This window comes from Oncorhynchus nerka, linkage group LG9a (genome assembly GCF_034236695.1).
Source record: "Oncorhynchus nerka isolate Pitt River linkage group LG9a, Oner_Uvic_2.0, whole genome shotgun sequence".
NCBI lineage: Eukaryota > Metazoa > Chordata > Actinopteri > Salmoniformes > Salmonidae > Oncorhynchus > Oncorhynchus nerka.
This window is the reverse complement of record NC_088404.1, coordinates 6890820-6916548: the sequence shown is the minus strand read 5'-3', so window position 1 is coordinate 6916548 and position 25729 is coordinate 6890820. Positions and strand designations below refer to the sequence as shown.

The following is a 25729-nucleotide window of genomic DNA, read 5'->3' as shown; positions in this document are numbered from 1 at the left end:
CCCTAACACGCCACAATGCTAGCTACAGCATCCGTACACGCCACAATGCTAGCTACAGCATCCGTACACGTCACAATGCTAGCTACAGCATCCGTACACGTCACAATGCTAGCTACAGCATCCGTACACGCCACAATGCTAGCTACAACACCCTAACACGTCACAATGCTAGCTACAACACCCTAACACGCTCTGGATAAGAGCGTCTGCTAAATGACTTAAATGTAAATGTAAACAATGCTAGCTACAGCACCCTAACACGCCACAATGCTAGCTACAGCATCCGTACACGCCACAATGCTAGCTACAGCATCCGTACACGCCACAATGCTAGCTACAGCATCCGTACACGCCACAATGCTAGCTACAGCATCCGTAACACGTCACAATGCTAGCTACAACACCCTAACACGTCACAATGCTAGCTACAGCACCCTAACACGCCACAATGCTAGCTACAGCATCCGTAACACGTCACAATGCTAGCTACAGCATCCGTACACGTCACAATGCTAGCTACAGCATCCGTACACGCCACAATGCTAGCTACAGCACCCTAACACGCCACAATGCTAGCTACAGCATCCGTACACGTCACAATGCTAGCTACAGCATCCGTACACGTCACAATGCTAGCTACAGCATCCGTACACGTCACAATGCTAGCTACAGCATCCGTACACGCCACAATGCTAGCTACAGCATCCGTACACGTCACAATGCTAGCTACAGCATCCGTACACGTCAAAATGCTAGCTACAGCATCCGTACACGTCACAATGCTAGCTACAGCACCCTAACACGCCACAATGCTAGCTACAGCATCCGTACACGTCACAATGCTAGCTACAGCATCCGTACACGTCACAATGCTAGCTACAGCACCCTAACACGTCACAATGCTAGCTACAGCATCCGTACACGTCACAATGCTAGCTACAGCATCCGTACACGTCACAATGCTAGCTACAGCATCCGTACACGTCACAATGCTAGCTACAGCATCCGTACACGCCACAATGCTACGACAGGAAATGCGGGCTGATCTACAGAAAAACGTAGTAAACATATTTTCACCAAGGTAATAAATCTGTTGGGGAATAGTGGTCTAAGTAATTTATAAAATGATTCTACACTTCTATAAAAGAGCTTAGACAAGGTTTTCTACTTAACTCAGTTCTGACTTGGTAGGACTTAACTTTTCTAGCCATTTCACTTTTCTAAACTTTCTGTTTCTTTCTTAGAAACTATATGAGAATTAGCCTAACGTCATGTATAATAGTTGCTTACCTTTTGGTTATCTTACTGTACTCCTGTCAAGAACAAAACAAAAAGATAAGAAAACATGTGTTCCCGGTGACCATCGTCACGACAACAAGAGACAAGCCACTGTTCCATGTGTATTTAGGTCAGGGCAAGGTGCGGTATGCACACAAACACTTTCCTTGTAGTAGTACCCTTTAGTACGTTCCCTATGTTCCTACAGGAAGTAAGAGGATTGAGGAAGTACCATGATGAAGGACTGTTCCTGTACGCGTGCGGCGCCCCGGGTGTCAGCCAGCCCTTCCAGAGTATGAAGACCCCGTTGGAGGGAGGAGAGGGTTTCCTGTAGCTGTGTCAGCTGTTCCTCCAGTCCCCCCACCGCCCTGCTCTCCTCCTGGGTACACACACACGCACACACACACACATTAAAAACACTCACTAATGCACATTTTAAGTGACAAGTAGGCATTGGTCTGAGGCTGAAAAATAAAAGGAAATTCACATGAGCACCACAATACAGTTTGAGAAGGTTTTGAATCCTAAGCAACCTGCATACACATTGTTTAAATTACAATAGACCAACATAGCTGCTGTAGCAGGTCAAAGCTGTGCTGGAAAACCTTAGTAGAGCATGGGTGGAGGAGGCATTGTGGTGCTGGAAAACCTTAGTAGAGCATGGGTGGAGGAGGCATCGTGGTGCTGTGAAACCTTGGTAGAGCATGGGTGGAGGAGGCATTGTGGTGCTGGAAAACCTTAGTAGAGCATGGGTGGACTAGGCATCGTGGTGCTGTAAAACCTTAGTAGAGCATGGGTGGAGTAGGCATCGTGGTGCTGTAAAACCTTGGTAGAGCATGGGTGGACTAGGCATTGTGGTGCTGTAAATCATTGGTAGAGCATGGGTGGAGTAGGCATTGTGGTGCTGGAAATCCTTGGTAGAGCATGGGTGGAGTAGGCATCGTGGTGCTGGAAATCCTTAGTAGAGCATGGGTGGAGTAGGCATCGTGGTGCTGTAAATCCTTAGTAGAGCATGGGTGGAGTAGGCATTGTGGTGCTGGAAATCCTTGGTAGAGCATGGGTGGAGTAGGCATTGTGGTGCTGGAAATCCTTGGTAGAGCATGGGTGGAGTAGGCATTGTGGTGCTGGAAATCCTTAGTAGAGCATGGGTGGAGTAGGCATCGTGGTGCTGTAAAACCTTGGTAGAGCATGGGTGGAGTAGGCATCGTGGTGCTGTAAAACCTTGGTAGAGCATGGGTGGACTAGGCATCGTGGTGCTGTAAATCCTTGGTAGAGCATGGGTGGAGTAGGCATTGTGGTGCTGGAAATCCTTGGTAGAGCATGGGTGGACTAGGCATCGTGGTGCTGTAAAACCTTGGTAGAGCATGGGTGGAGTAGGCATCGTGGTGCTGTAAAACCTTGGTAGAGCATGGGTGGACTAGGCATCGTGGTGCTGTAAATCCTTGGTAGAGCATGGGTGGAGTAGGCATTGTGGTGCTGGAAATCCTTGGTAGAGCATGGGTGGACTAGGCATCGTGGTGCTGTAAATCCTTGGTAGAGCATGGGTGGAGTAGGCATTGTGGTGCTGGAAATCCTTAGTAGAGCATGGGTGGAGTAGGCATCGTGGTGCTGGAAATCCTTAGTAGAGCATGGGTGGACTAGGCATCGTGGTGCTGTGAAACCTTGGTAGAGCATGGGTGGACTAGGCATCGTGGTGCTGTAAAACCTTGGTAGAGCATGGGTGGACTAGGCATCGTGGTGCTGGAAATCCTTAGTAGGGCATGGGTGGACTAGGCATCGTGGTGCTGGAAAACCTTGGTAGAGCATGGGTGGACTAGGCATCGTGGTGCTGGAAAACCTTAGTAGAGCATGGGTGGAGTAGGCATCGTGGTGCTGTAAATCCATGGGTGGAGTAGGCATTGTGGTGCATAGTAGAGCATGGGTGGAGTAGGCATTGTGGTGCTGGAAATCCTTGGTAGAGCATGGGTGGAGTAGGCATTGTGGTGCTGGAAATCCTTGGTAGAGCATGGGTGGAGTAGGCATTGTGGTGCTGGAAATCCTTAGTAGAGCATGGGTGGAGTAGGCATCGTGGTGCTGTAAAACCTTGGTAGAGCATGGGTGGAGTAGGCATCGTGGTGCTGTAAAACCTTGGTAGAGCATGGGTGGACTAGGCATCGTGGTGCTGTAAATCCTTGGTAGAGCATGGGTGGAGTAGGCATTGTGGTGCTGGAAATCCTTGGTAGAGCATGGGTGGACTAGGCATCGTGGTGCTGTAAAACCTTGGTAGAGCATGGGTGGAGTAGGCATCGTGGTGCTGTAAAACCTTGGTAGAGCATGGGTGGACTAGGCATCGTGGTGCTGTAAATCCTTGGTAGAGCATGGGTGGAGTAGGCATTGTGGTGCTGGAAATCCTTGGTAGAGCATGGGTGGACTAGGCATCGTGGTGCTGTAAATCCTTGGTAGAGCATGGGTGGAGTAGGCATTGTGGTGCTGGAAATCCTTAGTAGAGCATGGGTGGAGTAGGCATCGTGGTGCTGGAAATCCTTAGTAGAGCATGGGTGGACTAGGCATCGTGGTGCTGTGAAACCTTGGTAGAGCATGGGTGGACTAGGCATCGTGGTGCTGTAAAACCTTGGTAGAGCATGGGTGGACTAGGCATCGTGGTGCTGGAAATCCTTAGTAGGGCATGGGTGGACTAGGCATCGTGGTGCTGGAAAACCTTGGTAGAGCATGGGTGGACTAGGCATCGTGGTGCTGGAAAACCTTAGTAGAGCATGGGTGGACTAGGCATCGTGGTGCTGTAAAACCTTGGTAGAGCATGGGTGGAGTAGGCATCGTGGTGCTGTAAATCCTTGGTAGAGCATGGGTGGAGTAGGCATCGTGGTGCTGTAAAACCTTGGTAGAGCATGGGTGGAGTAGGCATCGTGGTGCTGTAAAACCTTGGTAGAGCATGGGTGGAGTAGGCATCGTGGTGCTGTAAAACCTTGGTAGAGCATGGGTGGAGTAGGCATCGTGGTGCTGTAAAACCTTGGTAGAGCATGGGTGGAGTAGGCATCGTGGTGCTGGAAATCCTTAGTAGAGCATGGGTGGACTAGGCATCGTGGTGCTGTAAAACCTTGGTAGAGCATGGGTGGAGTAGGCATCGTGGTGCTGGAAATCCTTAGTAGAGCATGGGTGGACTAGGCATCGTGGTGCTGTAAAACCTTGGTAGAGCATGGGTGGAGTAGGCATCGTGGTGCTGGAAAACCTTGGTAGAGCATGGGTGGACTAGGCATCGTGGTGCTGTAAAACCTTGGTAGAGCATGGGTGGAGTAGGCATCGTGGTGCTGTAAAACCTTGGTAGAGCATGGGTGGAGTAGGCATCGTGGTGCTGGAAAACCTTGGTAGAGCATGGGTGGACTAGGCATCGTGGTGCTGTAAAACCTTGGTAGAGCATGGGTGGAGTAGGCATCGTGGTGCTGTAAAACCTTGGTAGAGCATGGGTGGAGTAGGCATCGTGGTGCTGGAAAACCTTGGTAGAGCATGGGTGGAGTAGGCATCGTGGTGCTGTAAAACCTTGGTAGAGCATGGGTGGAGTAGGCATCGTGGTGCTGGAAAACCTTGGTAGAGCATGGGTGGACTAGGCATCGTGGTGCTGTAAAACCTTGGTAGAGCATGGGTGGACTAGGCATCGTGGTGCTCATGGGAATTTCCTTTCTTCAGACCAACCTTCTACATTTTTTAAATTGATTTATTATTATTTATTTTTTAATTGTCATGGTTTTTACACTGGAAGTCGATTCTCTGTTAAATGTGCATTATACAAGATTTCCACATGAAAAGCCTGAGTCGTGCCACTGGAATGGCCTTGCGTAGCAGAGTTGTTGACAAATATCCAACGCCTGGCAGAGTTGTTTCGTTTGGCACTGTTAAATCAGCACACATTCGGAATTAAAATGTCAAGAAGACAGGAGAAGCAGCGTACTGAAATGTATTACGGATGTTAGAAACTGTTTATTTTTTTCTGATGCTACCAAGCATGCAGTCAGTGTGTACCACTGAGGCTGTGTTTGTCTGTTTACATGTCATGTTAGCGAGCCATTTGAAGTTTGGGGAAGGCCCTCTCCTGTTCCATCATGACAAGTCCATATAAAAGTGGTTTGTCGAGTTCGGCGTGGAAGAACTTGACTGGCCTGCACAAAGGACTGACCTCAACCTCATCGCACAACTTTGGGATGAATTGGAACGCCGACTGCGAGCCAGGCCTAATCGGCCAACATCAGTCCCCGCAGCAATGTTCCAACATCTAATGGAAAGCTTTCCCCCAGAAGAGTGGAGGCTGTTATAGCAGCAAAGGGGGGGAACAACTCCATATTAATGCCCATGATTTTCGAATGAGATGTTCGACGAGCAGGCTTTTGTCATTTAGTATTAACTGTGTTGTTGCCAAGCAACTGAGTTGAGACCCAGTGTTAGAACCGAGTTTTGGATTTTAAAAAAATAAACATGTCAGAAATGCTACAAATAGGTAGCACATCTTCGGTTCTTCATGGACAGAAATGAGCACGTGAGAGCGATAAATTATATATTTAATCAAACTGTTGCCCCCTACACACTTATTCAGTAGGTGGCAAGTCCATGGTCACTTCATGGACACCTAGATATTGAGCTAGGTCAGGGTCCCCTACACACTTATTCAGTAGGTGGCAAGTCCATGGTCACTTCATGGACACCTAGATATTGAGCTAGGTCAGGGTCCCCTACACACTTATTCAGTAGGTGGCAAGTCCATGGTCACTTCATGGACACCTAGATATTGAGCTAGGTCAGGGTCATTTTTGCCTAATGCTAACGACCTTGTTAAAAATCCAGTATGTGGTTCTAGGTAACACCCGGACAGTCACGTCCACCTCATGACGAGAGGCAGGGAGTGTGTTGTGTACCTCTAATCAGGACGATTTCCAGTTGTCACGGACATTGGTGTCATATTGGCTGTGATGTGAGATTTGGTAGGGAGATTTGAATGTAACGCTGAGGCTTCAATCAAAGCCTACTTATGTTGAGCCAGTCTGCGCGACAACTGTGTTTGGGGAAGTACTTAAAGTACAGCCCATGTTTTTGTTCCAGCCTTGAACCGACGCACATGATTCCCCCCCCCACGCATTTAATGCAGTCGCAATTAAGGCTTTGTTTCTCTTATTTTCAGCTTTAAGCCACCATTATCCTACTAGAATAGTAAACATTTAAATGACCATTATCCTACTAGAATACTTTTCAGCTTTAAGCCACCATTATCCTACTAGAATACTTTTCAGCTTTAAGCCACCATTATCCTACTAGAATACTTTGCAGCTTTAAGCCACCATTATCCTACTAGAATACTTTGCAGGTTTACAGCCCACCTCGGTGGACTTCCAAGCCCGGTTTCATTGTTTGTGTTTTTTAGGCTTCTGAGTTGAGCCTGGGTTCTCTTCCTTATTTACCCGAGTCACACACAGCAGGGCCGTGTCCTCCTCCTGCTGCAGGGCCTCACGCATGGTCTCGTACTGCTGCTGCACGCCCGCACGAGCGTCACCTAGCAACACCTGGGGAGAGGAGGAGTCAGGGTTGACATAGTGACAGTATGTAGACATAGTTGTATCCAAACGCCTAACGTACAGACACATCCAGTGTAGTAGTGTGTCTAATGCATGGAGCATCATGGACCCTGGTCATGGACCCTGGTCATGGAGCATCATGGACCCTGGTCATGGACCCTGGTCATGGAGCATCATGGACCCTGGTCATGGACCCTGGTCATGGAGCATCATGGACCCTGGTCATGGACCCTGGTCATGGAGCATCATGGACCCTGGTCATGGAGCATAATGGACCCTGGTCATGGACCCTGGTCATGGAGCATCATGGACCCTGGTCATGGAGCATCATGGACCCTGGTCTTGGAGCATCATGGACCCTGGTCTTGGAGCATCGTGAACCCTGGTCATGGACCCTGGTCATGGACCCTGGTCATGGAGCATCATGGACCCTGGTCATGGAGCATCATGGACCCTGGTCATGGACCCTGGTCATGGAGCATCATGGACCCTGGTCATGGAGCATCATGGACCCTGGTCATGGAGCATCATGGACCCTGGTCTTGGACCCTGGTCATGGAGCATCATGGACCCTGGTCATGGAGCATCATGGACCCTGGTCTTGGACCCTGGTCATGGAGCATCATGGACCCTGGTCATGGAGCATCATGGACCCTGGTCATGGAGCATCATGGACCCTGGTCTTGGACCCTGGTCATGGAGCATCATGGACCCTGGTCATGGACCCTGGTCATGGAGCATCATGGACCCTGGTCATGGAGCATAATGGACCCTGGTCATGGACCCTGGTCATGGAGCATCATGGACCCTGGTCATGGAGCATCATGGACCCTGGTCTTGGAGCATCGTGAACCCTGGTCATGGACCCTGGTCATGGACCCTGGTCATGGAGCATCATGGACCCTGGTCATGGACCCTGGTCATGGAGCATCATGGACCCTGGTCATGGAGCATCATGGACCCTGGTCATGGAGCATCATGGACCCTGGTCTTGGACCCTGGTCATGGAGCATCATGGACCCTGGTCATGGACCCTGGTCATGGAGCATCATGGACCCTGGTCTTGGACCCTGGTCATGGAGCATCATGGACCCTGGTCATGGACCCTGGTCATGGAGCATCATGGACCCTGGTCATGGAGCATCATGGACCCTGGTCATGGAGCATCATGGACCCTGGTCTTGGACCCTGGTCATGGAGCATCATGGACCCTGGTCATGGAGCATCATGGACACTGGTCTTGGACCCTGGTCATGGAGCATCATGGACCCTGGTCTTGGAGCATCATGGACCCTGGTCATGGAGCATCATGGACCCTGGTCTTGGACCCTGGTCATGGAGCATCATGGACCCTGGTCATGGACCCTGGTCATGGAGCATCATGGACCCTGGTCATGGAGCATCATGGACCCTGGTCATGGAGCATCATGGACCCTGGTCATGGAGCATCATGGACCCTGGTCATGGAGCATCATGGACCCTGGTCTTGGACCCTGGTCATGGAGCATCATGGACCCTGGTCTTGGACCCCCTCCCCCCTCTTCTACGCTGCTGCTACTCTGTTTATTATCTATGCATAGTCACTTTCAAACTCAACCTACATATTACCTCAATTACCTCGACACTGGTGCCCCCGCACATTGACTCTGTACCGGTACCCCCTGTATATAGCTTCCACATTGACTCTGTACCGTAATACCCTGTATATAGCCTCCACATTGACTCTATACCGTAATACCCTGTATATAGCCTCCACATTGACTCTGTACCGTAATACCCTGTATATAGCCTCCACATTGACTCTGTACCGTAATACCCTGTATATAGCCTCCACATTGACTATGTACCGTAACACCCTGTATATAGCCTCCACATTGACCCTGTACCGTAATACCCTGTATATAGCCTCCACGTACACCCCTGTATATAACCCTGCTGTTGTCATTTACTGCTGCACTTTAATTATTTGTTATTGTCATCTCATACTCTTTTTGTAGGTACTTTCTTAAAACTGCATTGTTGGTTAAGGACTTGTAAGCATTTCACTGTGAGGTCTACTACACCTGTTGTATTCAGCATTTCACTGTAAGGTCTACTACACCTGTTGTATTCAGCATTTCACTGTAAGGTCTACTACACCTGTTGTATTCAACATTGCACTGTAAGGTCTACCTACACCTGTTGTATTCAGCATTTCACTGAGGTCTACTACACCTGTTGCATTCAGCATTTCACTGAGGTCTACTACACCTGTTGTATTCAGCACTTCACTGTAAGGTCTACTACACCTGTTGTATTCAACATTTCACTGTAAGGTCTACTACACCTGTTGTATTCAGCATTTCACTGTAAGGTCTACCTACACCTGTTGTATTCAGCATTTCACTGTAAGGTCTACTACACCTGTTGTATTCAGCATTTCACTGTAAGGTCTACTACACCTGTTGTATTCAGCATTTCACTGTAAGGTCTACTACACCTGTTGTATTCAGCATTTCACTGTAAGGTCTACTACACCTGTTGTATTCAGCATTTCACTGTAAGGTCTACTACACCTGTTGTATTCAGCATTTCACTGTAAGGTCTACTACACCTGTTGTATTCGGCATTTCACTGTAAGGTCTACTACACCTGTTGTATTCAGCATTTCACTGTAAGGTCTACTACACCTGTTGTAGTCAGCATTTCACTGTAAGGTCTACTACACCTGTTGTATTCAGCATTTCACTGTAAGGTCTACTACACTATATTGTAATTATTTGCCTACCTCCTCATGCCTTTTGCACACAATGTATATAGACTTTTTCTTTTTTCCCCCCTTTTTTCCTACTGTGTTATTGACTTGTTTATTGTTTACTCCATGTGTAACTCTGTGTTGTCTGTTCACACTGCTATGCTTTATCTTGGCCAGGTCGCAGTTGTAAATGAGAACTTGTTCTCAACTAGCCTACCTGGTTAAATAAAGGTGTTCTCAACTAGCCTACCTGGTTAAATAAAGGTGTTCTCAACTAGCCTACCTGGTTAAATAAAGGTGTTCTCAACTAGCCTACCTGGTTAAATAAAGGTGTTCTCAACTAGCCTACCTGGTTAAATAAAGGTGTTCTCAACTAGCCTACCTGGTTAAATAAAGGTGTTCTCAACTAGCCTACCTGGTTAAATAAAGGTGTTCTCAACTAGCCTACCTGGTTAAATAAAGGTGAAATAAAATAAAAAAACACCTGTTGTATTCAGCATTTCACTGTAAGGTGAACTGTAACATTTGATTTAGAGGGATACAGGGTGTCTACATTATTAGGCTTTTGCGTCAGGTCAGACCTAAAAATATAAAAAAATCCCTGGTCCAACTGAGGTCCTGTCCTTCTTACCTGGAATCTCTGTTTCTTCTCTGTCATCTCAGTCACTCTGCTGATTAAAGACTGTTCTGTTTCCTGCATCTTCTTCATCTCCTGTTTCAGGTTCCCCTGCAAAGACAAAAACACAGTGACGTCATCCTGCCGTCAATAGAAAACATGCGTTTAGCTCTCTGAAACACGTATTTATACTGTAGCACGTGTGATATGGTTATTCACCACTAACGATACTTAGACAACATTAACACTATGGATCATACAACTGGGATGTGATCAGGTATTTTATGGTATGTGTGTTTGGTAAATACTCCGCTGTTCCTCACCCTCAGCTCCCTCTCGGCCTCTCTGATGCTGACGCAAGCGTGGTCCCGGTGCGACCCGATCACGGTACACACGGTACAGACACACACGCTACACTGACGGCAGTAGATTCGGTTCATCTCCTGGTGTTCCGGGCACCTGATGACAATGGAAGTTATACTTCAGCTTGCTGCCAGTCGTTTAATGATTTGTCATATAATAAATTAAATAAAACAATCGTCAACTTTAAATGAAATGTTGCAACACAAAGTATTTACAAGAATTCAAGACTTTAAATGCAAAAGTTGTTAGGAATTTCACTTTGTGCAGCTCAGAAAAGGAAATTCAATTGAGATTCTCCTCAAATAAGAGTGAAACCTTACCTCCAGGGTGAGGTGTCCTCCACAGGGGGTACCAGGGTGTGGCTCTGGAAGACAGGGGACTCCAGGTGAGGCCGGAGGTGTTCGGAGCACATGGAGGCTCCACACACTAGGCAGGTCTTCACCGCAGGGAGAGAGCCCTGGCTGGGGCAATAGTGGCAGGGTAGGAAGGTTTGACGAGCCAGGCTGGGGGACAGGTTGGTACGTCCAGGGGACAGGTTGTTGGCAGCACGGGTAGGAGAGGTGGAGGTGCCGATTGGACCAGATCTGTTGGAGATCTCTGGAAGAGGCTCCCGCTCAGCTTCAACAGGCTTCTCCTTCGTAGGGGTGACTAAACGTAAATGGGTTGTTTGGGTGGTTTCAGCAGGATTCTTGGCGGGTGTGTACGGATCTCTCGCAGGGGGTGGCGGTGGGTCCAGTTCAACGGTGGTGATTCTTCTTGGCGATGTGTTGGTCATGTGACCTGCTGCTGCTTCAGGTGATTTTCTAGGGTCATTCAGGGGTTCTCTTGTAAGAGGTTCTGTTGCAGCAGGGGGTTCGTCCAGCTCAATGGGTGGGTCTCTCCTAGGGGACCTAGACCTATCACGTGTCAGGTCCGGACCTCTGACGGCGACGGACGCAGTACTAGACGGTTTGGTTGCTAAGGAGAATGGTGCTGCTGGCACCTCCTCCTCACTGGACAACTCGACGTCAGACGACGTGTTCTGATTGGCTGAAGAGGAGGAAGAGGAAGTGGCGGGTCTCTTACGGTCACCAGACTGTCCCCTGGAGTGGGAGGAAGAGGAGCTGCCAGTGGCTTGTCTCTTGTTGTCGTGAAGATGGCCTCCTGGGACAGGAGAACTGGCTGGTCTCTTCCCTAACAGACGCTTGGATTGAGAGATGGAGGCTCTCTTCCCAAGGGTCCAGCCCGCCGAATTTATCTCAATGACATCCTCTTCATTGGCTCTGCCTTGTATACCCAACACAACATACATAACACAAATAAATTAGTAGTGATTAGGCCTACTTAGGTTACATCAAAAGGACACAAACCTAGCTAAATCAAATCAAATTGTATTTGTCACAGCACAGAATACAACAGGTGTAGACTTTAAGCGAAATGCTTGCTTTACAAGCCCTTCCCAATGATGCAGAGTTACAAAATGATGGGAAATATCATATTATTTTAAGATAGAATAAGGTCGATTGATTTCAAGGCAAGTCAATGGACTTCAGTAGACATTGACCGGTGTCGTTACTCGTGTGCGTCAGTCAATATAGCGTAATATTGTTGTTAATGTTTCTATCATAGCCAAGTCATCATCACCATATTAAAACAATGTGTTAACGAGGTGTTATTGTTTTAAACTCTAGGCCAAGTACCATTACACAGGTACATCTTCCCCAGCAGTAGCCTAACTTTGGAAATGTTCGTTCCCATGACTAGTCAGCCAACCTGGGGTGTATTTATTACGTCTTGGAACGGGAAACCGTTTACCGTTTATGAACCAAACAGAGCAAACGGAACGAAGCGTGGAGGGACCTATCAAAATTGGTCCAATATTAAATTATCGTTTTCGTTGCAAAAGGTTTTCCGTTTGAAATAAACGGTTTGTGTTGCAAAACGTTTTGTAACAGAATTGGCGTAATGAATAAACCCCTGTATCGTTGTCCCCAGCCTAATTGCGCATGGGCAGAAGTGTCTGGTGAATTCGGGAAGTTACCTGTGGCTGAGGTGGTGCGTGTATGTGCAGGCGCGTCATGTCGCCACGGACTTGCGGTAGTGTCTCTCTTGAACCCCACCGGCAAAGTCTTGTACTCCTCCTTGCACTCGGGGCAGTAGTATGGACCGGTGGGCGAACCACTCCATAACTCCTGTATACAGCAGTAGCAGAAAATATGTTTGCATCTCAGCGCGGTCGGATTCCGACATATACCGTGGCACAAAGGACACACCGAGGGCTCGCAGTCCGGGGTTGGCAACGACTGACCCATTTTGCCCAGTAAAAAACTATATTTGTTACGTTTTTTTGTCAACAACACGACAGGCTCGACCTCCAGGAAACGAAACCGTAAAATTAGGAGGAGCCAAGTGTTTGAATTACGTACCCAGTGTAAGTCCTGCACACTGCGCCCCACTCTTAAAGGTACAGGAAAACAATGTCTTCTCTGACCCAAATACATGTAGCTCGTTAGGTCGACAGATCAAACTACGCAGAGGTCTGCACTAGTGTCATCATTTGAAGAAAACATACATGAGGAAAAAGAATGCGTACCTGTTGCCCTACCCGGCAGTTTCAGGATTGCTGTGATTGTAAGGTACCCAAGGGGTTAAAAGCATTACTGGCCTCTCACCATTTTAACGTCACATGAAATACATTTTGAATGGCTTGTAAACATAGATTGTGGAAGTTCATCTCTGAACATAGGTCTACTCTAACCTTTCAATTATTTCTTAATATGGTTTACTAAACAATTCCGATACGCGTTCTGTGTTTCATTCATAGTTTAAATTCTCCAAAGTGGCCTGGGCTTTTGGAGCTCAGACGTGAAGTAGTGCGTTTAGAAACAGATAGGTCGCGTTTAGAAGTGTCTGTCCAATAGCAGGTCGCGTTTGGAAGTGTCTGTCCTATAGCAGGCCACGTTTTGAAGTGTCTGTCCAATAGCAGGTCGCGTTTTGAAGTGTCTGTCCAATAGCAGGTCGCGTTTGGAAGTGTCTGTCCAATAAGCAGGTCGCGTTTGGAAGTGTCTGTCCAATAGCAGGTCGCGTTTGGAAGTGTCTGTCCAATAGCAGGTCGCGTTTTGAAGTGTCTGTCCTATAGCAGGCCACGTTTTGAAGTGTCTGTCCAATAGCAGGCCACGTTTTGAAGTGTCTGTCCTACAGCAGGCCACGTTTTGAAGTGTCTGTCCAATAGCAGGCCGTGTTTTGAAGTGTCTGTTCTATAGCAGGTCGCGTTTTGAAGTGTCTGTCCAATAGCAGGTCGCGTTTTGAAGTGTCTGTCCAATAGCAGGCCACTTTTTGAAGTGTGTCCAATAGCGGCCTTTTTCCAAACTGGGTCCTGAGGATCCCAAGGGGTGAACATTTAGTTTTTTTGCCCCCAGCGCTACACAGCTGACTTAAAATAATCAATTCATCATCAAGCTCTTATTATTTGAATCAGCTGTGGTTTGTGTGGTTCTAGGGGGAAAAAAAACCAAAATGTTAATCTCCTCCCCAGTCCCACTCATGCTTAGGTTTTTCTGAGTGTACTGATATATAAAAGTAGGACACATGACATCACAGACACTTTTTTTTTTTTTTTCTAAAACAGTTTATATGCAGAGTTGTGCCTAATTGTTGCCCTCTTATTGGCTAGAATGGACCCACCTGATCTTTGCCTCCTTATTGGCTAGAATGGACCCACCTGATCTTGCCTCCTTATTGGCTAGAATGGACCCACCTGATCTTTGCCTCCTTATTGGCTAGAATGGACCCACCTGATCTTGCCTCCTTCCTTTAAGACATGTTATTTTAGTTGTTAGAGCTGTGACACACTGGTCTGGACAGGAGGCCTTTTGTAAAAATAAAAAAAAGGCAGCATTTGCTCAGAAATGGAGCCGACACATTGGTTGGTTCTCTCAACAACAACAGGACTTTGTGTTAGCCAGACTAACTCATAGGTGAGTCCCATACTGGCATGTTAAGTCAGGGAGCATTAGTAAAGCGTTATAATGGCAGAGGGTTTCAACCACACCACCTCTTACAAATTGGAACTGACAAAAATATTGCGTCACAGTCGATAGCGTGCTGGACTTCGGGCTTAGGTCGAGTGTTCGAGACCTGCTCCCTGCCTGTTTCATTACAATGTGAATGTTCTAAATATAAAGCAAGGAAAGAAGACACCCCATGCTGAAATGTACAGAACCTGGTATTCCCAGGCAGTCAGCCGGCCAAGTACTAAACAAGCCCAACCCTGCTTAGCAGCAGAGGTCGGGCGGTTTCAGGCTAGCATGGCCCTAAGCAAAGGAGGTCGGGCGGTTTCAGGCTAGCATGGCCCTAAGCAAAGGAGGTCGGTCGGTTTCAGGCTAGCATGGCCCTAAGCAAAGGAGGCCGGGCGGTTTCAGGCTAGCATGGCCCTAAGCAAAGGAGGTCGGGCGGTTTCAGGCTAGCATGGCCCTAAGCAAAGGAGGTCGGGCGGTTTCAGGCTAGCATGGCCCTAAGCAAAGGAGGTCGGTCGGTTTCAGGCTAGCATGGCCCTAAGCAAAGGAGGTCGGGCGGTTTCAGGCTAGCATGGCCCCAAGCAAAGGAGGTCGGGCGGTTTCAGGCTAGTATGCAAAGGAGTAACTCTTTCTACACGATAAAAAGTTGATGAGCCTCTGGAATGGACCTCTTCCTGTTCCTCTCTGTTTAACCTTTATGTAACTTGGCAAGTCAGTTAATTAAGAACAAGTTCTTATTTACAATGACGGCCTACCAAAAGGTTAAAAGGCCTCCTGCGGGGACGGGGGCTGGGATCAATATAAATCTAGGACAAAACACACATCATGACAAGAGAGACAACACAGCATGGTAGCAGCACAACATGCCAACACAACATGGCAGAAACACATGACAACACAACATGGCAGAAACACATGATAACACAACATGGTGGCAGCACAACATGGCAGAAACGCATGACAACACAACATGGTGGCAGCACAACATGGCAGAAACACATGACAACACAACATGGCAACACCACATGGCAGAAACACATGACAACACAACATGGCAACACCACATGGCAGAAACACATGACAACACCACATGGTAGCAGCACAACATGGCAGAAACACATGACAACACAACATGGCAGAAACACACATGGTAGCAACACAACATGGTAGTAACACAACATGGTAGCAGCACAACCTGGCAACACAACATGGCAGCAACACAACATGGTAACAACAACCTGGCAACACAACATGGCAGCAACACAACATGGTAGCAGCACAAAACAGGGTGCTAACATTGGGCAAATGACAAGAAGGTAGAGACAACAAAACATCACGCAAATTGAATTGTCTTTCAATATTGGCTTTACAGAAATATTTAAATAGAGATCGACAGCTTCTAGTGTAAAAAAAAAAAAGCATGTAGAGGTCTAATTTTTATCATAAGTACACTTCAATTGTGAGAAACGGAATCTAAAACAAAAATCCAGAAAATCACATTGTATGATTTTTAAGTAATTAATTTGCATTTTATTGCATGACATAAGTATTTGATACATCAGAAAAGCAGAACTTAATATTTGGTACAGAAGCCTTTGTTTGCAATTACAGAGATCATACGTTTCCTGTAGTTCTTGACCAGGTTTGCACACACTGCAGCAGGGATTTTGGCCCACTCCTCCATACAGACCTTCTCCAGATCGTTCAGGTTTCGGGGCTGTCGCTGAGCAATACGGACTTTCAGCTCCCTCCAAAGATTTTCAATTGGGTTCAGGTCTGGAGACTGGCTAGGCCACTCCATGACCTTGAGATGCTTCTTACGGAGCCGCTCCTTAGTTGCCCTGGCTGTGTGTTTCGGGTCGTTGTCATGCTGGAAGACACAGCCATGACCCATCTTCAATGCTCTTACTGAGGGAAGGAGGTTGTTGGCCAAGATCTCGCGATACATGGCCCAATCCATCCTCCCCTCAATACGGTGCAGTCGTCCTGTCCCCTTTGCAGAAAAGCATCCCCAAAGAATGATGTTTCCACCTCCATGCTTCACGGTTGGGATGATGTTCTTGGGGTTGTACTCATCCTTCTTCATCCAAACACGGCGAGTGGAGTTTAGACCAAAAATATATATTTTTGTCTCATCAGACCACATGACCTTCTCCCATTCCTGCTCTGGATCATCCAGATGGTCATTGGCAAACTTCAGACGGGCCTGGACATGCGCTGGCTTGAGCAGGGGGACCTTGCGTGCGCTGCAGGATTTTAATCCATGACTGCATAGTGTGTTACTAATGGTTTTCTTTGAGACTGTGGTCCCAGCTCTCTTCAGGTCATTGACCAGGTCCTGCCATGTAGTTCTGGGCTGATCCCTCACCTTCCTCATGATCATTGATGCCCCACTAGGTGAGATCTTGCATGGAGCCCCAGACCGAGGGTGATTGACCGTCATCTTGAACTTCTTCCATTTTTCTAATAATTGCGCCAACAGTTGTTGCCTTCTCACCAAGCTGCTTGCCTATTGTCCTGTTGCCCATCCCAGCCTTGTGCAGGTCTACAATTTTACCCTGATGTCCTTACACAGCTCTCTGGTCTTGGCCATTGTGGAGAGGTTAGAGTCTGTTTGATTGAGTGTGTGGACGGGTGTCTTTTATACAGGTAACGAGTTCAAACAGGTGCAGTTAATACAGGTAATGAGTGGAGAACAGGAGGGCTTCTTAAAGGAAAACTAACAGGTCTGTGAGAGCCGGAATTCTTACTGGTTGGTAGGTGGTCAAATACTTATGTCATGCAATAAAATGCAAATGAATTACTTAAAAATCATACAATGTGATTTTCTGGATTTTTGTTTTAGATTCCATCTTTCACAGTTGAAGTGTACTTATGATTTTAAAAAATACAGGCCTCTACATGCTTTGTAAGTTGGAAAACCTGCAAAATCGTCAGTGTATCAAATACTTGTTCTCCCCACTGTACATCAGATAACATGGACTGCCACTCATACAGGTAAAGACACCAGTACATAACTTACACACATTTCAGAGTTCATACTGTATATTGTTATTGTGTATATATTTCCAATCAACCATTTTATTTTTTTAAACAACTTTATTACTTAGCTATTTGTGGATATTTTTGTTTAGGAGAGCTTGCGAGTAATCATTTCACTGTACCGTTTACACCCTGTATCCTGGGCACGTGACAAATAAACTTTGATTTGATGATCAACTCACCATTCATATCAGCTGTCATAGTCAATAGAATAGGTGACTGACTTGACCAACACTATCTAGTCATCATTGACATAGACTATTTTCATTTTTGGAAAAATAACGTTCCCGTAGTAAACGGGATATTTTGTCAGGACAAGATGCTAGAATATGCATATAATTGACAGCTTAGGATAGAAAACACTCTAAAGTTTCCAAAACTGTAAAAATAGTGTCTGTAAGTAAAACAGAACTGATGTTGCAGGCAAAAGCCTGAGAAAAACCAATCTGGAAGTGCCTCATGTTTTGAAAGCGCTGCGTTCCAATGCGTCCCTATTGAGCAGTGAATGGGCTATCAACCAGATGACTTTTTCTCCTATTCCCCAAGGTGTCTACAACATTGTGACGTAGATTTACGCATTTAGCGGCTACATTGCGCAAAGGGTCACCTGATGCTGCCAGAGTGACTCTCGGGTAAAATACAGAGGTAGCCATTACTCCAATTTGTCCTACTGAAAAACGAATTGTCCCGGTGGATATGTTATCGAATAGATATTTGAAAAACACCTTGAGGGTTGATTATAAACAAAGTTTGCCATGTTTCTATCGATATTAATGGAGCTAATTTGTAATATTTTTCGGCGTTTTCAGTGACCACAATTGCCGGGCGATTTCTCAGCCAAACGAAGAAAAAACGGAGCTATTTCACCTACAAAAATAATATTTTTGGAAAAAATGAACATTTGCTATCTAACTGGGAGTCTCCTTAGTGAAAACATCCGAAGCTTATCAAAGGTAAACGATTTAATTTGATTGCTTTTCTGATTTCCGTGACCAAGTTACCTGCTGCTAGCTGGACAAAATGCTATGCTAGGCTAGGCTATCGATAAACTTACACAAATGCTTGTCTAGCTTTGGCTGTAAAGTATATTTTGAAAATCTGAGATGACCGGGTGATTAACAAAAGGCTAAGCTGTGTCTCAATATATTTCACTTGTGATTTTCATGAATATGAATATTTTCTAGGGATATTTATGTCCGTTGCGTTATGCTAATTAGTGTCAGTCGATAATTACGCTCCCTCATGAGGGATGGGGAGTCACTAGTTAACTACCTCAAATGTAATATCCATCATGATTCTAATAAAAGAACCACCCGGTTAACTTGGTCTACTTTTCCTTTACAACGGCAGGGGGTGCACCGTTCCTGGAGGTACTGCAATACCAGGTCGATGCATGGAGTGGACGGAGCAAGCCCCTATTCCATCTCCCTATTCCAAAAATCGATTTAATATATGGTCTACATTTTGAAAATCCATTTACTGTTTTGCAACAGCTCTGTGTCTTATGGACTCTGTTCTAAAAACTCAACAACCTTGTTCCAAAATAAATGCTTGTAGACGATTGAGAAACTGTAATAGGTTGTTTCCTGATTTAAATAGTACACGAGTACAGTACCATGAGGGACAAAAATGCTGACGGCACCTGGTATTCCCAGGCAGTCTCCCATCCAAGGACTAACCAGGCCTGACCTTGCTTAGCTTCCGAGACCGGGCGTATTGTATTGTAATGTGTATATGATGCACGTAAACACTTCACTGTACCGTTTACACCCTGTATCCTGGGCACGTGACGAATAAACGTTGATGTGATGATCAACTCACCATTCATATCAGCTGTCATAGTCAATATACAATGGGGCAAAAAAGTATTTAGTCAGCCACCAATTGTGCAAGTTCTCCCACTTAAAAAAGATGAGAGGCCTGTAATTTTCATCACAGGTACACTTCAACTATGACAGACAAAATTAGAGAAAAAAATCCAGAAAATCACATTGTAGGATTTTTAATGAATTTATTTGGAAATTATGATGGAAAATAAGTGGCAGAACTTGCACAATTGGTGGCTGACTAAATACTTTTTTGCCTCACTTGTATATCTGCAGTTTTCGGGTTTGGTTTGTTTCAAGTGTATTAGTCTATAAATAAATCTCTTTGCCAAAATTCATCATCTCTCCCATGTCTTATTCAACTAGTAGTAGTTCTGAAATGTTTACTGTTTGCCAACATTTTACTCCCTCATCTATGTTTAATGTAACACACACACATTAATTATTCCTTTCGGGTTGCCTATCCTGACGTGAAGTTTGTTCTATAGAAACTATTTGACTCTGTGTGCCGCAGAAACTATTTGACTCTAGCCACAAAATGAAGTAAATTAGAAGTGGGGGGAGAATTTCTGCCAAAATCAATGGAAACTCTCATTTGCAAATGTTGGACTAATGATTACACTCTACATCAGCTAGATGAAGGCAAGATTGAACAAGGCGGTATTGAATGTGTGAATAATGTCTGTCACCTTGATTACTCAAAAGTCTCTCAACCTGTGTTCACCTACGTTGTAAACTTTCCTTCATAGGAAATATATGTAAATAGCCTCGCTATTATTATACTGCTGCTGTTGAATTAGGTTGTAGGAACCTCATGATGGGTACAGGGACAGTGTCATGTAGTAGCCTAAACCTAACTTTCAGGATGAATCAAACCAGTGTAGTTTTTATTCATCAATATAAAGTATTTTCTGCGTAATGGCAATTTATGTGCATGATATGAAGTTTATTGTAGTGACTGACTAAGCTTAATTGTAAAAGTATGCCTCAACAGAGCCATGTTTGCTAAAGTCTATTATGCTGAGCACACATTTAGTTAGGCAGCCAGGACCATAGGCAGGGACCACTCCGTAGGCTGCATTGTCGGTCTAGCTCTCACTGCAGTCCAGTGCCATGGACATCTTTGAAGTTTGGCCTCTAGTAATTTAGGAGGGCAACTTTATAAAGGCCTCCTCACAATGACCTTATCATGCAAGGCTCTACAGAGATTAAAAAAAGGCTATTGATGGTGTATGTATTGAAGTCAACTGGGGCGGCAAATAGCCTAGTAGTTAGAGCATTGGGCCAGTAACTGAGAGGTTGCTGGATCAAATCCCTGAGCTGACACGGTACAAATCTATTGTTCTTCCCCCTGAACAAGGCAGTTAATCCACTGTTCCTAGGCCGTCATTGAAAATAAGAATTTGTTCTGAATTGACTTGCCTAGTTAAATATATTTTTTAAAGTGGTTCAACATTCAAATGCGTTTTGATTGACCACATAGGAGAGGCGACGGTCGGTGGAAGTCTGGCGCCACCAAGTGGACAATTATTTTAGTTCCCTTGTGGCATCAACGCTTCCTGAGATATTATATAAAAGAGAACATGTTATGTCAATATTCATTATTTCTCCAACCAATATTTGCTAGATTATTATTCCAATTTAGCTGTAAATCTGGTTTTAACTCAAGGATTTGTCTCGTTTCCGATTGGAGGGCGGATGTTCACGTCACTTTGGAACCTTACAATATGTTACTTTGTAACAGTGAAAAGTGTATTTTCCCGACGTTGATCAACTCCCAGTCTATGTCACCATTTCTATTAAATAGCATCATCTTTGATATTTGTTGTAAAGTGTACAGAGCTCATTTAGGTGTAACTGTTACCGGATTTGACGTGTCTGAGAACGGCACCTTCCTCCCGAAAGCATTGCGGTATCGCTTCTCGGCTTTTTGGCTAAGATCAAGTGTAGTATCTGTGTGTGGACTGAAGACAGCTTTTTAAACAAAGTGGCTTTTTAACATGTTTTTCATGCCTTAAAAATGTTTTACCTTTGTTAGATCATTAGTACACATTTTAAATGGCTTTTACAGATTTGATGTTTTTACAAAGAAAGTACTTATATTCATGGTTGTTTTCATTGGTTTTAACATGTATTTTTTAACAAATTTAAATGTAACGTTCGAATGCTGTGTTTTATGCTTTGTTGCCGTTTTATGTGTATAAATGATGTAAAAAATGTATGAGCTGTTTTTAAAGGAATTGTGCCAATAAAACTTTTCCACAAAAAAAAAAAAAAAAAAAAAATCTGTGCTAGATAGTTTGTTGTGTGTCCCTTCCCATTGTCGATAAGATTAGTTTGGTGCTGTGCTAGATAGTTTGTTGTGTGTCCCTTCCCATTGTCGATAAGATTAGTTTGGTGCTGTGCTAGATAGTTTGTTGTGTGTCCCGTGGTACTGGTAGGCCCTGTTCAGCATAGCCTGGCTGAGCCTGCTAGTTCCTTGGCTGTTTTACACCCCCCTCCCTTCTCCCTCACCCCTTCCCCTTCCCTCCCCTCTCACTGGTGTTGGGCTGTAAAGGGAGTGGGCCTCCATCATGTCAGCAGCACAGGCTGGCATGAGGAGGCACCATGCAGTGCGCCTCCTTCTAAAGGAGAGGGGAGGAAAAATAATGGAGTTATCCCGATTGGATTTCTCCAGAAAATTCCTCCAGAAAGAGCTCGGCTTTCATCCCGCGCAGGTAAACTGCATCTTAGCCCTCCCTATAGGAAGGGCTTCGATGTCAGTTTACGCCAGCTTCCTGAGGGAGTTCTGGGGGAAACTCCAGAACGCCCTGAACACCCAGGGGTCCCTCACAGCAATGTTTGAGGTGACCAAGCTGACGGATAATAGCATTAAAACCGTTATTATCCGCATGTACAATGAAACCGTACAGCCGGAGGACGTTGCAGTATGGCTGGACAGGTACTGCAACGTGAAGGGTCCCCTGATCCAGGTTAAAGACCTCGATGGGATCTGGACAGGGCCTGGAGGGTCACTGTCCAGCAAAGGGAGGACCCTGGGGGCTATGGTGGGTTGAAAGCCATCCCATCCACCATAGTCCTCGGAGAAAACAGGGGCCATGTTCACTACCAGGACCAGCCCAAGCTGTGCCGTAAGTGTGGTGAACATGGCCACCTTGCAGACGCCTGCCAGAAGGTCGTCTGCATGAAGTGCCGGGAGGTGGGCCACCGCTACGAGGAATGCACGAACGGAAGGTCGTGCAACCTCTGTGGCGAGCGGTCCCACCTCATCCGCGACTGCCCCTCCTCCTGGGCCAACAGGGCCAAGGCTGGAAGGAGGGAGTGGGCCGCGGACCGGGCTTTCGAGCGCCAGAGGGCTGGAGCGGCAGTTGCCGAGGTGGTAGTGGAGGAGCCGGTAGTGGTGGTGGAGGAGCGGTGGTGGTGGAAGAGGTGGCGGTAGTAGTGGTGGTGGAGGAGACAGTGGTGGAGCCAGTGGTGGCTGTAGTGGAGGGCGCGGAAGGTGTAGTGGTGGAAGAAGTGGGAGGAGAGGACAAAACCCTCCCCACCCCAATCCCCCTACCCCAGACTAATGTGACCCTGAAGGAGAAAGGGCCGAGAAAGACGGCTCCGGAGAGATGCTCAGCGAAAGCTCCCCAAGTGGGTCAGATATTATAGGGTCGGTGTCGGAAAGCACCATGGAGACTGTGTCAGAAGGTACGGGGGAGGAGGGGGAGATTCTGGAGGTTCACCTCCCCCCACGTAAAAGAAATGTTGAGGAGCTCTCTGACCCCGAACAGGGTGAGGAGAAAAAGGGAAAGGTGGAGTGGGAGAGCTCCCAGGGGGAGGAAGAACCCAGAACCTTCCCCTCCAACTCCCCCAATCAAGTCTCCTTTTTAAGCCCGATTTTAACCTCCTCTCCCTTCCAAACCCCCTTACCCCGGAGGGAGAGAGAGAAAGTCCCTGAGAACTTAACCCCCTTTTAACTGTTCAATGCTTTTTCTTTTAGCACTGTTTTTACTCACCCCTTTTATGGCTTTTAAAATCACCACTATAAACGTGAGGAGCGTAAAAACAGCAATGAGAGCACAGTCGGTTTTATCCTTTTTAGAAAGGTTCAACTCTGATGTGTTTTTATTACAGGAGTGTGGTCTACCCTTTTTATCCTCTTACAGCAAATGGGAGGATAAGTGGCAGCACGGGCCCTCCATTTGGAGTGGTTCCAATTTTAACAAGAATGACGGTGTTGCCATTTTAATCAAGACCCCACAGGTGGTGGTGAAGGGGAGCACGGTGGTGGTAGGTGGGCGTGCTCTTTTAGCCAATTGTACTTTTATGGGGAGGGATTTTAACGTGCTAAACGTATATGGTTTTAACGACAAACATGACCGGTGCGCACTTTTAGAGGACCTGCAGTCCCACATGCTAGGGAGGGATCCTCTAGTGGTGGGTGGGGATTTTAATTGTGTTTTAAGTAGAGCAGACAGGAGAGGGGCAGGAGAGGATTTTAAGGTAGACAGGTCAAGCGTTTTATTGCAAGGGCTGTGCAGGGATTTTAAACTGACTGACTGTTTTAAAACCCTGCATCCAAGAGAGGAGGGCTTCACCTGGACCAGTGGTGATGGCACCAGAGCCTCTCGCATTGATTATCTGTTTACCCGGGACTGTCCCCCAACTGATGCTAGAATAACCCCTGCTTTCTTCTCAGATCACGTAATGCTGACGTGCACCCTTTCACTAACTTCGGGTGTGACCGTGGGAAGAGGGCCCTGGAAATTGAACTGCTCCCTTTTAGAAGACGATAGAGTAGTTAGTCAGTACAGAGAGCAGTTCAGCCAGTGGCAGACGCTACAGGACTTCTTTGACACGCGAGCACAGTGGTGGGAAATGGTGAAGGGAAGGACGAGGACCTTCTTTAGAGAGATAGGAAAGAAAAAAAAGCAAAGAAAAGATAGACGCATGGTGGGACTGCAAAAGCGACTGGAAGGTATTTTAACCTATGCCAACAGGGCCTTGATTTTAACCAAGAAATTAAAAAGTAAAAAACGAAATGGCATTTTTAGCAGAACAGAGAAGCAAGGGGTTATTTTAAGAAGCAAGGAAAGGGAATTAGAAGAGGGGAGAAGTGCACAAGGTACTTTTTAAGAAAATAGTTAGTAAGGGTAGGTTAATGACTGGTTTAAAAAATAAAGATGGGGTTTTAAAAACAGATACAGAAGGAATAAAAGAAGTAGTTGAGGATTTTTATGGGGAACTGTTTGGGGTAAAAGATGTGTGCGAAGAAACAATGGGGGACCTTTTAACATACATCGACAAGACCCTACCCAATACAGACGACCTGACAAAAGACCTGACGAGGACAGAAATTGACCAAGGACTGAAACATTTTAAGAGGGGTAAATCACCGGGGGAGGACGGCCTCCCTTTGGAGTTTTATTTGACCTTTTGGGATGTTTTGCCTGAACTTCTGACTGTTTTTACCGACTTGAACACCTTGACAGACTACCCGACAGTTTTAGAGTGGGGATCGTGACTCTTTTATACAAAGCGACATACGGACCTGAAAAACTGGAGACCGATTACCCTTTTAAACTTTGACTGTAAACTTTTTACCAAGTTTTAACACTCAGAATGTCTTCTGTTTTAGGGGAGGTGATCCACCGGATCAAACCTGTGCCGTGCCCGGAAGGAAGATCACGGACAGCCTGATACTGATCCGAGATGCCATCTATTATGCAGAGACAGAAACATGCGGCTTGTAGTCCTAAATTTAGATTTTGAAAAAGCCTTTGATCGGGTCTCGCACCAGTACCTCTTTAAGGTACTGCAAAAAATGGGTTTCCCGGACAGGTTCTTAGCTTGGGTGGGACTGCTGTATGGGGACATCACCAGCAAAATCCTTGTAAATGGGCATCTGTCAAAAGCAGTGGGAGTACACTGCGGCGTCCGTCAGGGCTGTCCGTTATCTCCTCTTCTGTTCGTGGCCTGTATTGAACCACTGGCACAGGTCTTGAGAAGGGACCAAGGGATCAGTGGGGTGGGTATCCCGGGGAGTGGGGGATGACCGCCAAGTGCGTCTTTTACATGGACGACGTCAACATTTTTACCGACCTTTTATCCGTCGACAGGACCCTGGACAGGACTGACTGACGGACGAGCCTCTGGGCGAGACTGAACAGAGACAAGACAGAGGCCCAATTCTTCGGACCGTGGGCAGACCCAGACTTCCAGACTACCTCTGACAGTTAAACTGACGGACATAAGGGTACTGGGGGTAAAGTTTGACCGGGGGAGGAGGGAGCGGTAACTGGAGTGGAATCCTGGGGACTGTAAGACAGAGACTG

The 25729-nt window shown here is 46.3% G+C and overlaps 1 protein-coding gene and 2 pseudogenes across 1 annotated transcript in view; 1 reads left to right on the top strand and 2 right to left on the bottom strand.

Annotated features, from left to right (window-relative positions):
• si:dkey-29p10.4 (tripartite motif-containing protein 16) overlaps positions 1 to 13079 on the bottom strand; it is a 29214-nt gene extending 16135 nt beyond the window's left edge. Inside the window, exons 1-7 of the mRNA XM_065022275.1 lie at positions 12567 to 13079; positions 10867 to 11812; positions 10507 to 10642; positions 10199 to 10294; positions 6720 to 6821; positions 1511 to 1657; positions 1291 to 1313 (exon numbers count right to left, since the gene is read on the bottom strand). Coding sequence (XP_064878347.1) covers positions 1291 to 1313; positions 1511 to 1657; positions 6720 to 6821; positions 10199 to 10294; positions 10507 to 10642; positions 10867 to 11812; positions 12567 to 13026 — 1910 coding nt within the window. The 5' untranslated portion in view covers positions 13027 to 13079. The remainder of the gene's footprint in view (positions 1 to 1290; positions 1314 to 1510; positions 1658 to 6719; positions 6822 to 10198; positions 10295 to 10506; positions 10643 to 10866; positions 11813 to 12566) is intronic.
• A 5852-nt stretch (positions 13080 to 18931) lies between these two features.
• LOC135573458 (U2 spliceosomal RNA) lies at positions 18932 to 19059 on the bottom strand (annotated as a pseudogene).
• Positions 19060 to 21323: 2264 nt separating this feature from the next.
• LOC135573462 (U2 spliceosomal RNA) lies at positions 21324 to 21476 on the top strand (annotated as a pseudogene).
• Positions 21477 to 25729: the final 4253 nt, after the last annotated feature.